Source organism: Pinus tabuliformis, chromosome 8 (genome assembly GCF_031772625.1).
Source record: "Pinus tabuliformis cultivar Carrire ecotype Pingquan chromosome 8, CPIR1, whole genome shotgun sequence".
In the NCBI taxonomy this organism is placed as follows: Eukaryota; Viridiplantae; Streptophyta; class Pinopsida; order Pinales; family Pinaceae; genus Pinus; species Pinus tabuliformis.
Window position 1 is genome coordinate 1901679361 of NC_142294.1, and position 13417 is coordinate 1901692777.

The window sequence follows — 13417 nt, forward strand, 5'->3', positions numbered from 1 at the left end:
CCTCTATCTCTCTCTACCTATGCCTCTACCAACAAGTGCCTATGTCTTAAATGCATGTTCTAAAGACTCATTTTCCATGTTGATTCTTGACTCATGCAATAAAAGAGACTCCATCAATTCTTCCACTGTTTGTTTGGACATATCTTCGACTCTTTTACGGTAGTGATATCCATCTCAAACTTCATATGTAGGATTCTAAGAACCCTTTTCCACTATTTTGCTAATCTTCAATTGTCTATCTATGAGTTTTGAGCTGATTTACAACTCTAATCACTTGATTCATGAACTAGTCAATGATTTTTACTTTCTTCATCTTAAGTGTTTCAAACTCTCTCCTAAGCTTTTGAAACTTAATAGCCCTCGCTTTGTCATTATCTTGATATGTTAACTCTAGAAAAATTGAGCCATCTATTAAACTCTAGATTCAAAATTTGGCGTCCCATTTCTGCAAGTTGATTGTTTAAGCATTAATCATGGTCTAGAAAATTCTTTGATCTATCTCTACAAAGTCATTGTCCATTACTTCTTAATCTATCTCTACAAAGTCATTGTACATTACTTCCTAACATTCTTGCACCTACAATAAAGTATTCCTAAAAATAATTAATCCTTCTTAACTTATAACCATTAAATAATTTATAATATCAAAATTTCTCTAATATTCTCATAATCACACATTTTTTAATAATCAATAATTTACTTTTTAATCACACATTTTTTAATAATCAATGATTTACTTTTTATGTTTTACTTTCACATGTAAATACCAGAGCTTTTAAGAAATTATTATGAAAATATCAATCACATTTTAAATATGAAAATATTCTGGAGGAAAAATATTATGCACACGTCCAGGAATGAAATAAATATTAATAAAAAAAATATAATACTTAAATCCTATACTCCAAACATAAAACCTTTCATTTAATTTACCGCCAAACTTCAATTAAAATTTAAATATCAGAATTTTAATTCTAAATTTCTCAATGACGGCTGCTTTGGTTCAATAGTGGCCGAAAGGTTATCGGTAGATCAAGGCAACAATGGCTACAATTGCTATTATCCATAGCCGGCAGCTATGGCCACCTTTCTTTGGCTATTTCTCGCATACACATTGAGTAAATTAAGCTTTCAAATTAATAATAAATATAATGTCAAAACTATACGCAGAGACATTGAGTAAATTCAATTGCAAATTCATGGGTATTGTTTTCGCTTTTTGTTATTAATTTTTTTTACAATAAATTATATACTTTTTAAAGCTTTAGGAGTTAGCGCAATCGGTCAAATCAAGTGCTTTGTCAATGGGAGGTTACAGGGTCAAATCTCGAAAGCTCTTGGGATCAGGTCAGTGAATAGGCCGAGAGATATTGATGCCCTTTGGGTGACCCAAGTCAGTAAATAAGAGAGATATTATATTTTAATAAATATGTTGTTTGATTTTGACTGTGATATCTCTTAAAATTGTCAAAAGAACAATATCTCTTTTATGTGTTGACTGTTTACAGGTATAGTTTTTCATAAACAAAGTTAGATTCATAGCTTTTCAGATATCTCTTTCATTTGTTGAATGTTTACATGTATAGCTTTTCATAAACAAAGTTAGATGCATAGGTATGGCTTTTCATAAACAAAGTTAGATGCATAGATTTTCAATTTTGAGTGTTCGTATTAGTTTGTTGATTTATTAGTTATGTTATTTATATTTTTTTTTTGTTTTAAAATTATATATATATATATATATATATAGATAGATGTATCAAAGTTAATAAATTTTTTATATAACAAAAATTGTAATTAAACAATATTATTAATGGTTTTATTTCTGGAGTATTTTTCATTAAATTAAGTTGTTTTACATAATTTGTCGAAATTATATTTAAAATTATTGTTAATATGGAGTAGTTTTTATTTAAATTAATTTTTTAAATTTAATTTTATTATATAGATTATTACATTAAGCATAAGTTTATTTTAAGTTTGATGTTTAATTTATGTGTTATATATATATATATATAAATTTAGTAAAAATTTAATTATTTTAGTTACTAATTTTAAATTTGGATACTTTAAGTAAAGTTTAAATATTGTATGGAAATATTTTTTATATTTTTAAATTTAGGTTTCTAAATTATTGAGTTAGCCCATAAATTTTAATGTAAATTTAAATGAAGATAACTCAAATTAAAATAAGAAACTAAATTAAGATAGATTTGAATCAAAACTAAAAGAAAATAATAATGATTATATTCTTATTCTCTAATTAATTTTAAATAAATGTAAAGTAAGTTAATAATAATGATTATATTCTTTTTCTCTAATTAATTTTAAATAAATGTAAAGTAAATTTTTGATAAATAAATGTAAAATAAATTTTTGATAAATAAATGTAAAGTAAATTTTTGATAGAGTTATTTTAAAATTGTAAAACATCGCTGAATCTTATAAGGTGGTTTAGATTGAAATTAAGTTTGAAGGATTTTGATTTTTTAATAAAATGTACCAGATTTGATATTAAAAGAGTATTTTTGATCTAATATAGTTAAACGTTTGGAAATTTTAAAAGCTCTCTCTCCTCAATCCACCTGCTCAGCCTATCGCGGTAAGTTTCAAAAGAAAAAAGATTACATAGCGGATGTACATGTGGAATTGTTCAATAGTAGCTTCTATTAATCATGCCCCTGGATATCACGCGAAATTCAACAATTAATCGCTCTCTTTTACAATAAAAGTTAAAGTTCGCTCTCTTTTACAATTAATCGTGGCAAACGCTTGATTCTATTCATTAATGGCAATGCTCGTTTTTGTCCATGTTTCCTTATTGCTGTCATCGATATCTTTTCCAGGCATAGCGTTCCCCAACTTCGATCGGGAACACCATATCTCCTTCTGTAGAACGTCATTTTTCTAATGGAGCAACAGCCAGGTGCATACCACGTTTTCATAAGTCACAGGGGACCGGATGTGAAGAAAAACCTGGCCAGCCTGATCTACAAGCGCCTCACAAACTGTTACGGGCTGCGTGTCTTTCTCGATAAGGATGAGATTCGCACGGGAGAGACTATCTCAGATGCAATCCACAACGCCATTCAGAGTGCCTATGTTCACATTACCATTTTTTCTGAGCGCTATGCTGAATCATGGTGGTGCATGGAGGAACTGTACTGGATTTTAAGATCATATCATAAGCACAACAGGAAGGTTATTCCGGTGTTCTTTGGTGTTCAGCCTGCAGACCTTCGTCACATTGAGAGCGGATGTTATAAAAATGCCTTTGATCAACACCAAATCAAAAGGAGAGTCTCGACGGATGAGATCGAAAAATGGAAGAAGACCCTCAGCGAGGCCGCGGATATTTCTGGCATATTCTTCCAACCGAACGAAAGGTGAATACATCCTTTTTTTTCCCTTTCTTACAGAATCTAACTGATATATATAATTCCGATCTACTTTGCTCAATTCTAGACATAATGAGTCAATATATCTGTTCTGTATGCCATTTTCAGTGACTATGGGGAAATTTTGGAGGATATTGTGCAAAAAGTGTTAAAAGAGGTATCTAAATGGGGATCATTATATGTCGCCAAATACCCAGTCGGCCTCGACCATGTGGCGGAGGATCCCCTGATCAAATCAATTCTGAAACAAAGCGATGTCAGCGGCACGATGATTGTGGGGATTGCGGGAATGAGCGGAATAGGAAAAACAACTCTAGCTAAATATCTATACAACCTGAGATATCTAAGTTTTAATGGCAAGTCATGTTTTCTTTCTAATGTCAGAACACAAGATTTGGCTAAGTTGCAACAGAAGCTCCTCTCTGATCTGCTTGGCTATACTCAGGATTTGCAGGATATTGACAGTATTGGGATGCATCTTTTACGACATCATCGCATTCTCCTTGTTTTGGATGATGTAGATCATATTGATCAAATAAATGATCTTTTAGACATTGATTCAGTGGGGCGTGGGAGTCTCATATTGATCACAGCTCGTGATAAAGATTTACTGAGACGCTCTTCTCCAGAAACTGTCTTGTATGATGTAAAGCCATTAAATGAACAGCATGCCCAAGAGCTCTTCTGCAAACATGCTTTTCGTGAATCGAAAGCATCCGAAGAATTCGAAGATTTAGTGGAGAAGTTCTTGAAAATTTGTAAGGGTTTTCCTTTGGCATTAAAAGTTTTGGGGGCACACTTTGTTGGCAAGTCTGACAAAGATTACTGGAAGCGGCAGTTGAAAAGGTTCTCTACAACACTGCATGAGGATATACTACAAACACTAAAAGTTAGTTACGATGCTCTCAATGATGAGGACAGGGAAGCATTTCTGGACATCGGCTGCTTCTTGGTGGGAGAAGAGACAGAATTAGCAATTAGAGTGTTGGAGGGATTATACGGCAGCAATATCGTGCACTCCCTTGAAAGGCTCCATCAAAAATGCCTTGTGGACTTCCATTATGACGTTCAGTCGGATGATGAAATTGAATGCAGAAAACCGGAGGATCCAGTAAGCATTATATATGTGTCTCTTTTAGCTTTACAAACCTTCTCATCTTACCTTTGCCGTAACTATTTAATTTAATTTGTTTCTTCAGATGATTGGCGACGATGATCCCTCCGTAAAGTATCAGGGTTATAAACTTGCAATGCACGATCACCTTAGGGAACTGGCCAGACATATTGCCCGACAAGAGTTTGCCGTGTCGCCAACGCTTAAACCGCTTCGGGTTAGCTGCTCCGAGGATATAATCAAATTGAGTGAATCCCACGTATGCGTGATTAATTTTAGCATTATTCATTTATTTATTGTTTATGGTCGTTGAGATTGGCCGACCTTAGCTAACTAGGTTAATCCACCAAGTTGCACCATTTTAATTAACTTTATGTGATTGTCAGGGCGCATTACATTCACCAATACGGGGAATTCGCACCTCGAGAGATGAGAGTCCACCGAATTTCGCTAGTTTCAGAGGCGAATGTGTCCATCTATTAGTGCTGGAAGTTCCCATAGATTTGTGGTCACTGGTGGGATCGTGGAACCTCTCCGGTGAATTGGTATGGCTTCGCTTGCGCAATTTCCGGTTTGGGTCCATGCCTTCTCAATATTTCATTCGTTTTTCAAAGTTGAGAGTTTTGGAACTTGAGGGCGATATACACGATATCGATCAGTTTTTCCAAAATTTTGACCTGGCTTACATGGATCGCGATTTTAGTAAGGTAACACGTCTTGACTGATTCAATTAGTGCACAGTATTTTATAATGAGAAAATGAAACTAACGACCTTAGTGTTGACGGCAGTGCCGCAAACCAATATACAAGTATTGTGACACATACATTAATCCCATGTTCAAATTTCTCTCCATATTAACAGATCCAAGATTCCATATTCATATAAATTTTAAAAATCGTATAATTTGAAATACGGACCGATTTATTAAGCATAAATTACAGTTAAAAATATTCCAATGTCATATTTCTCTTTACTTGGACAGATCCAAGATTTCATTATGTTACAAGTTTTTAAAATCGTTATCGTTTGCAATCAGCCATGTTCGCGCTTAAATGAGTTGAACATTAGCGGAATGGAGTACGAACGTCCAAGTACCTCGAGCAGCAGCTCGACGCTCCATGCCGGACATTCGATGAAAGTTTCAGAAAATTATAGCTCGTCTTCCGTCCAGCAAGGTGGCATGTCACATCTACCTAGTTTCCTAAAATGGACTGATTTCGAATGCTTGTGTAAGATGGTGTTAACAAATCTAGCATCTCTACAATCACTTCCAGTTAATTTTGGGGAGCTTGCAAGGTTAAGACATTTAGATCTATCTGGTTGCACTATTCTGACAGAACTGCCAAAATCATTCTCCAAGTTAATGGATCTGCGGTATCTGGCATTACGAGGATGCCGGAAACTGTCCATCCAGCCGGATATTTTGGGACCAATTTCCACACTAGAGTATGTTGACTTCAAAGGATGTGCTCAATTGGAAAGAGGGAATCCCAAATCAAAGCAATCTGAGATATCTGAATTTACTATCTACCTGTTTGTCACAGTTACCCGAGGAGGTGGAACGACTCGGCAACTTAAAACAACTGAGAATAGGGAGCCCAGAGTTGACGAGTTTACCACGTTCTGTGGCCAACTTGAGGGGATTAACAGAGTTGATTGTGATGGGATGCCGCCGTCTAGAGTGCCTCTCACCAGAAGGAATTGTAGCGCCGAATATCCAATTTTTGGCAATAGACTTTTGTCCAGTAAAAAACTTTAGTTTTCAAAAGGATCAGCGGACCATGGGCGTTCTAAGAGATCTCACTTTGAAGAGAACATCCATATCCGAGATATGTATGGCTGAAGGTGTTTACCCGTGGCTCCAAACAATTAATCTTTCAGAAAATATTCAGCTAAAGCAGGTTATTGCGTTGCCATCAGCATTAGTAAGAGTGAACCTGCAAGACTGCTCGCAGTTGGAGACACTGAACCTTTCAACTCTCGTGAACCTTAAATTTCTCAACATAAATGGTTGCATCGCGCTGGAAACCCTTAATGTACGAGGTCTGATATATGTGGAAGAGATTGAAGCAGAGAGGTGTTGGAAGCTGAAGCAAATGGAAGGAATGAATAGCCTAAAATGTTTGAATTGTCTGAAGATTTCAACAGACAATAAATTTTTCTGGGAAGATGTTTGCAGTTTTTTGGTGAATATCTCTGTTCATTACACCAAACATTAATACACAATTTATTTATTTTAAATTTCTGTAATATTCTCTGCTAATTAAGAAACCTTGAGTATTCTAGTGGTGTTCAATCAATGTGTGGTGGTCCATCGATGAGTGTCTTAACTCATTCTAACTTGAAACAATATTACAATTTATAGATTTTGTTGTTCTAATGGAACTTGTCAAATTTGTGCAGAACTCGGCCCCGCGTCCGTTTACCAAATTTCATGTTGAGTGGAAAAGTGGATGATGAGATGGTGGGTGTTCAATTTTATTAAAAGAAGAAAATAGTTTTGAAGCATAGATAAATTGGATTTTGAATGGGTCAACTGAAATGCTTGTGCAGGACGAAGGACAAATTCGGCAGAATATGTTTGAACTTGAAGGTCTTTTTCACTTTAAAAGCGTGAATTTTGTGTGTAATAATACAATTAGCACACAGGATTCCAACCAACGCTGTTGGACACTGCAATGTCCAATAGACTTTTGGTTTTCGCCCCGTGGGATATTGTTTTTTATCACCAACGATCTGGGTGGATATTCAATCCGCGTGGCATTTGAAGAAAGCTGCGCAACGGGACGTCGCTACCCCTCGTGGATATCGCAGGGTAGGAAGAGTGGTGGAAGAACGTTTCATGTATTAATGTGGACTCCATCTTCAGAATGGTTTATGGAATATTCCAAATTGGTTCGACGTCAGGGAAATAGTAGCTGTAGATTATGGCTGAGTTTTGAGTGCGATGCGAGTGTAAGTGAATTGGATAAAGTTCTGGTGGGAGGACTATGGTTGCCGACGCACGACTCTATGTCGGGCGTCTTCTTTAAGAAAATCATTGCAAAATTTGCACCCAAAAGCTCTTGGTCAGTTGCGTCACTAAGTAGGTGGATAAAAGGGTCATTAATGAGTGGAGATTGAACCATTATATGATCACACATAGGTTCCATTATGACATGGAAAATGTAATTTTTATTATTTTTCAAAATATTTGAAATTTCATTTTATGATAAAAAGTATTGGTAAAGGATCCGTTTATTTAAATATTTTATTAATAGTTAACATATTTTAATTAATTTTTTTCTATAGTCATTAATTAATGTTATATAATTTGAATTTATTTTCAAAATTTACGACTTATAAAATTCAATAATTTTTTTTATATATTAGAACATATTGAGAATAGTTCAAAACAATATTGGATTGTAATTTTAAGTATTCTCACATACATCAATATTTGTTACATTATAATTTTATGTATTTTTTAAGATTCACAACCATGTTTCATTGTTATAAAATGTTTCTTATGGTTTAATGCACCAGCATTTCTATTTCACTAGAAAGTTATACATTTTAAAGGATTTAGTTTGTTAAATTGTAAAAGATTCAAATTCAAAATTCACATTTTAAATAAGTTATCTATTTATTTATAGTTACATATCACTAAACTCGAATTGCTTTGGCATTAAGTGATTGGAATTATCCCTAAAATCTCAGAGAAACCCTGTTGTGCTTTTTCCAATCAATTGGAATAGCTCAAAATCGAAATTGGAAAGAATTCCTTAAAAGATCTCCTCGATGGAAGAACTCTGAACAAGTCTCAGGAAAAAATCCTCAATGGAATACCTCAGAGAAATCCATGAAATGAGTGTCGATTTTGTTGAAAAATTTCATGAAAATTTCTAACAAAAGCATTTTGTTCTGAAAAGTTTTTGTTTTGCCCATAGTAAAATTTACTAACCAAATATTTTTGGTTGAAATTGTTTTTCAAAGGCATGTATTCTAAGTCAAAATTCTTAAAAAAATCTTTGTTTCCCAATTTTAAAACCTTAAACTAAAACCCTAATTCTAAAATCCAACACTATACTCACTAAATATAGGTTAATTAATATTATTATTATTATTATATTTATAATATATTATAATTAATATTATATAATAATAATACTAAAATTTAATTATTATTCTTATAGATTAATTAATATTATTAATTTTTTTTTACTGTATATTTAGTAATTATTATTGTGGTTGATATATGTTTATTGGTTTATATCATCCATATTTATTAATATGGTTGTGTATATGGAAATTAATTATTATTATATTTATTAGGCATTGTCTACCTTATAGATAAAATAGATTTTTTTACTCGAATCTCACAAAACAATTTCAAGAAAGAATGTCTTTTGAATGCATAAATAGATTCAACAACCACGCACTCAAATTATACATATTAGAAAACTTAAACTCAAGCTTTTAAAAAAGACTGTTTCATCTATAAATTAGATTACCCCTATTTTTATATATTGCAATTAATTTTATAATTGTAATATAATAATATTAAAACTTAATTATTATGATGATGATGACGATTAAAGTCCACTAAGACCAATGCGGTCTATCGCACCTTAAGAAGAAGAAGAATATAATTGTAATTCTTTATAATCTTATTTTTATGCTAAAAAGGAAGGGAAAGAAGCACCCCAAGATCAGTATAGTTGGGTTGAATTAGCAAGTCAAGAAGATTGGAAGTGTCACATATGTTAGGGAAATGAGAGCAGATGTGAGTAAAGGGTTAGGTTGTCTAAAAGAAAGTACTTTTCATCCTCCGCCCTCTTAGTATCACAAAGTTGACAAATTTTATCGTTTGAGGGAGTCTTGGGAGTAGACACATCCGGTTTCACTTCAAAGTTCATGAGAATTAGTTATAATCTTAATGATGTTCATCTTTTTCTTTGAGCTAGTAAAAACAGACAGATAGTTTTGGTTCTCAAGGGTGGGGTTTATCACCTCCTTATAATTTCTTAGCTTCATTTTACTCTCCAGCTAGCTCCTTATCATCCCATAGTGTATCCTTAACTTTGGAGGTGATAGTATCTTTGACACTATCCTTGCTTCCCAAGATGATCTCCTCATTTATCCCCCAATGTTTGAGCCAAGATTGGGCATCTTTATGTCACCCACGCTTGAGGCGAAGGTGGGGGTTTTGACTAAAGTTAGAACAATTTTAGGAAGCCACTTAGATTCCATGTTGTAAAGCTTCTTCTTATACATTAGATACTTAAACATAGCCCTGCTTTCAATAGGGGAGAGGCCAACTTTGATCAGGAGGATAGGATAGGGGGTATTTCCCTTGATCTTGAGATTGTAGGTTATGAATTGCTTTTGAATCATCTCAATATTTCTCCACGACTCTCTGGATATACTGCAACTCGAGACTTCACAATCGTATAGGACAACAAGGGTGACAAGGGTCTTAAAGAGGAACATTTTTCTATTCCAAATACAAAGATCGATAACACTACAATTGTTTTCAAGCTCATAATAAGCTTTCCAGCGTCCAATGTTCCTTTTCTCAATATTGTAATTCTAGTTGAGCTGATAAGGAATGTCAATACCCAAATATTTATAAGAAGAGAGTTGTTCCAAGCAATTGTTATCATAGACGAAATTTCCATGGGCGATCTTTTTAGATTTAATTATCATGATTTTAGTCTCATCGTAAAGAAAATTAAGAACAAATAAAAACTATATAATGAAATTATGAAAGACAGGGGGCATAGAGGAAAAGGCCATAGTTAATTATCACTTTAGTCTTCTTCTGCATTCAACATTTCTCAGATAGATTATTTTTCTTACCACAGTGGTGATAAGATGGAGGTCAAAACATTTACTCTCCATTTGGCCTATTCTCTTACAATGGTTACACTTAACACAAATTTTGGGTATTTTATAGAGAATCCGCACTTACAAAATGAACTGGTTTTGAGAAATCTGGAACATGAAAAGTGTTTTCTTTGTTGTATCCCAAGCCATGTTGATATTTGTTGAAAGAAATTTATTCTCAAGGTCTGATCACTCTCTTGGAAAGATCATCTTGTTATTGTTCTTCACACCTACTATTGTTGCTGACATTCATTAAGTCATTTGTATCACACTGAGCATCAATCATCTCTATTAACAATTCATTTGTATCACATGCTGCATCAAAATTTTAAATTAAATCTTTAATACTATTAGTTGCATCATTTAGTAGCACAACTTGTTGGATGAGATCATTTGTGTCACAACTTTCATCAACATGTTGAATGAGGTCATCTATGTCACAACTTACATTTGTTGTTTGGATGAGGTATTTTGTATCACACACTGCATCTATCTTTTTTGTACATCGTGCATCAAGTAGATCTTGTTTTTCACTTAATTTAATCTGGAGTGCATTAATGAGTTGTTCTTTCATATCTAGCTCAGTTTGAAAATCTTTTGTTGCTTCTAATGTGTTGGTTATATGATTGATTAAGTCCACTCAAGCATTTCATTTGTGTTGTGTAATTCATGATTGCACTCTTGCAATTCTTTGATTTGTAGTTATGCACTTTGAAGTCATTTCCCTCATTTACCCATTTTGGTCTTTAAAGCGCTCACTTGTATTCACTCGCTTGATTTTTGCTTCAATAAGATGAGGGTGTCATATACCACCGAAAAAGTCACCCTAAAGAGTTTTACAATGATTTAATGACACGTCCAAATGACTTAGACTCAACCAATTTGACTTTTGACTTCATACCATGAAATTGAAAGCTTAGATGTCTGATTCAACCAAGAATACACCATTTTTCATAAGTTAGACCTAACTTAACTTTTTCGTTTATATTTTTGAATATATAAACTAGAAATTTTTAAACTCCCCTAAAAACATTACTTTAAAAAAAAATTCCACCCATCACTCCAAAAATATTACAAACTAAAATCAATCCAAAGCTAGAAATAAAAACCAAACTTATTTTTCCACATCTGATCTTTCCGTTAAAAAACTTGATTGAATCTTTCATGACTCCTTTATGACTTTCAACGTGGACTCCATACATTTCAAAGTTCAAATTTTATGACTAACATTCGGTTTGTTTCTCCTTAGCCACTAATTCTCTCACACTAATGAATTATTATAATAATAATAATCCATTTTTTTTAAACTCCCCTTTCATAATGAAATGATGTTTACTTATGATTATACATGTTAGAAAGGAAGGCGAAAGACTTGAGCGACGATTGGTAAGAGCTAGGGTTTACAAAAAATTAATCAGGCATTGAACAGCATGGAGGGGTCTAAAGGGGGGAGCTCAACTCCCTCCTATAGCCAGGCAGTCTCCAGCGGAGGCAAGAAACCGCTAGAGGTTGAAAAAGGTCTTTCAAGAGGAGGGAAACGGGACAACAACGACACACAAGAGAAAAATAATAGGAGGGAGGGAGACAGAAAAAAAGATAAGGAGGAAGAGGACAAGAAACAACAAGCAGAAAACAAAAAATTGTCACACCGAGAGTGATGTTAAGTGATCCAGCACTGCAGGCGCATGGGGATCACATGAGGACGTATGCTATTATTTGTAAATTCATGGAGTTATGGCCCACAGAGAAGTCGCTACAAGCGTGGATTAAATATCATTGGAAACCTAAAGGGTATATAGACCTACATCTTGGGTCAAAGGGCTTCTTTACTGTAGTCTTTACTAACATCGAGGATAAAGACAGGGTGTTTGAAGGAGGGCCCTACTTCTATGCAGCTACAGGCCTCTATATGCGGCCTTGGATGATGAATTTTGTCCCAGAGCGTGAGACCTTCACTTCGGTCCTGGTTTGGGTACGACTCTACTCCTTACCTCTAGATTACTGGCAACCAGAATCTTTATCAACAATAGGAAATAAATTAGGGTGTTTTGTTAAAATATCTTAGGCAATCAGAAGGGGAAAGTACACCTCCTTTGCTCGTATATGTGTGGAGATGGATCTCTCTGGAGCTCTACCAGACGAGGTGATACTGAAAGTTTTTTATGAAGAATGGGTGCAAACAGTGGATTATGAACATGTTCCTTTTAGATGTCGCAAATGCCATGAACATGGGCATCTATTCAGAGACTGCCCTCTTAGAAATAAAAAGAGCAAAAGTAAAGTTACAACAGAGAAAGAAATTGAAATCTTTCATAAAGTGGGAAATAAAGGTAAAGGAGGAAAAAGGTTACAAAAGAAAAACCACATCGAGGAAAAATAGGCAAGTCAGAACAGGAACAAGATACTAGAAGAAGAGGAAGAGGTAACAAAGGCAAATCAGGCCGCAGAGGACAGCCCAGGGGAGAATGAAAAGGAAGAAAACAGGGAGAAGATTCAGGACAATAACCAACAAAATGAGAATATTTTGAGCAACATGGAACTTGAAATGGACCAAGAAATGACCCCGAGTGAGGTGGAAATGGAGGATCATGAATTTCAGGATATTCTCAAAAGAGAACATCTAGATCTGGAAAGATTCCTGAAATAGGGGACCATGGAAGGTATGGATTCATTACCTCAAGATGAGTTTAATAGAGTGCAACAGCTATTTCTGTGGAGAACTCAGGCTAAAGAGATAGGAGGGAAAAGAAACCTTGAAAGATAAGATAGCGAAGGGGTGAAAACCATGAAAACCACATCAGGACTCGCTCCTAGAAACCCAAGAAGGAAAAGGGGCAAAAAGAAACAAAATGAGTTATTGATAGAATGTGGAAAATTGATGATAGATTCAGGTAAGATGAAAGATCTAACTAGCTACTCCTTTACAAATCTTTCTCAATGAAGCTCACATCTTGGAATATTAGAGGTCTAGGAAGTAAAAGGAAGCAAAGGAATCTTAACAATAGAATGAAACAAGAAACTCCATATATGATTTTC

The 13417-nt window shown here is 34.2% G+C and overlaps 2 protein-coding genes across 6 annotated transcripts in view; both read left to right on the forward strand.

The window, feature by feature from the left end:
• LOC149244017 (disease resistance protein Roq1-like) overlaps window positions 1-6438 on the forward strand; it is a 48015-nt gene extending 41577 nt beyond the window's left edge. For all 5 annotated transcript variants that reach the window (XM_089374708.1, XM_089374711.1, XM_089374710.1 and 2 more), the window contains 5 exons: window positions 2847-3386; window positions 3507-4509; window positions 4598-4771; window positions 4899-5219; window positions 5550-6438. In XM_089374708.1, coding sequence (XP_089230834.1) covers window positions 2911-3386; window positions 3507-4509; window positions 4598-4771; window positions 4899-5219; window positions 5550-6272 — 2697 coding nt within the window. In that variant the 5' untranslated portion in view covers window positions 2847-2910 and the 3' untranslated portion in view covers window positions 6273-6438. The remainder of the gene's footprint in view (window positions 1-2846; window positions 3387-3506; window positions 4510-4597; window positions 4772-4898; window positions 5220-5549) is intronic.
• Window positions 6439-6933: 495 nt separating this feature from the next.
• Window positions 6934-7717, forward strand: LOC149244018 (uncharacterized). The gene is made up of 2 exons (XM_089367905.1): window positions 6934-6977; window positions 7067-7717. The coding sequence occupies exons 1-2, from the start codon at window positions 6948-6950 to the stop codon at window positions 7634-7636; spliced, it is 600 nt and encodes a 199-aa protein (XP_089224031.1). The 5' UTR covers window positions 6934-6947; the 3' UTR covers window positions 7637-7717.
• The last annotated feature ends 5700 nt before the right edge of the window (window positions 7718-13417 follow it).

Coding starts and splice junctions, on each gene's coding strand:
- LOC149244018 (XM_089367905.1), top strand. CDS start 6,948: ATGTTGAGTGGAAAAGTGGATGATGAGATG. Junction 6,978..7,066: donor GAAAAGTGGATGATGAGATG/GTGGGTGTTCAA, acceptor ATGCTTGTGCAG/GACGAAGGACAAATTCGGCA.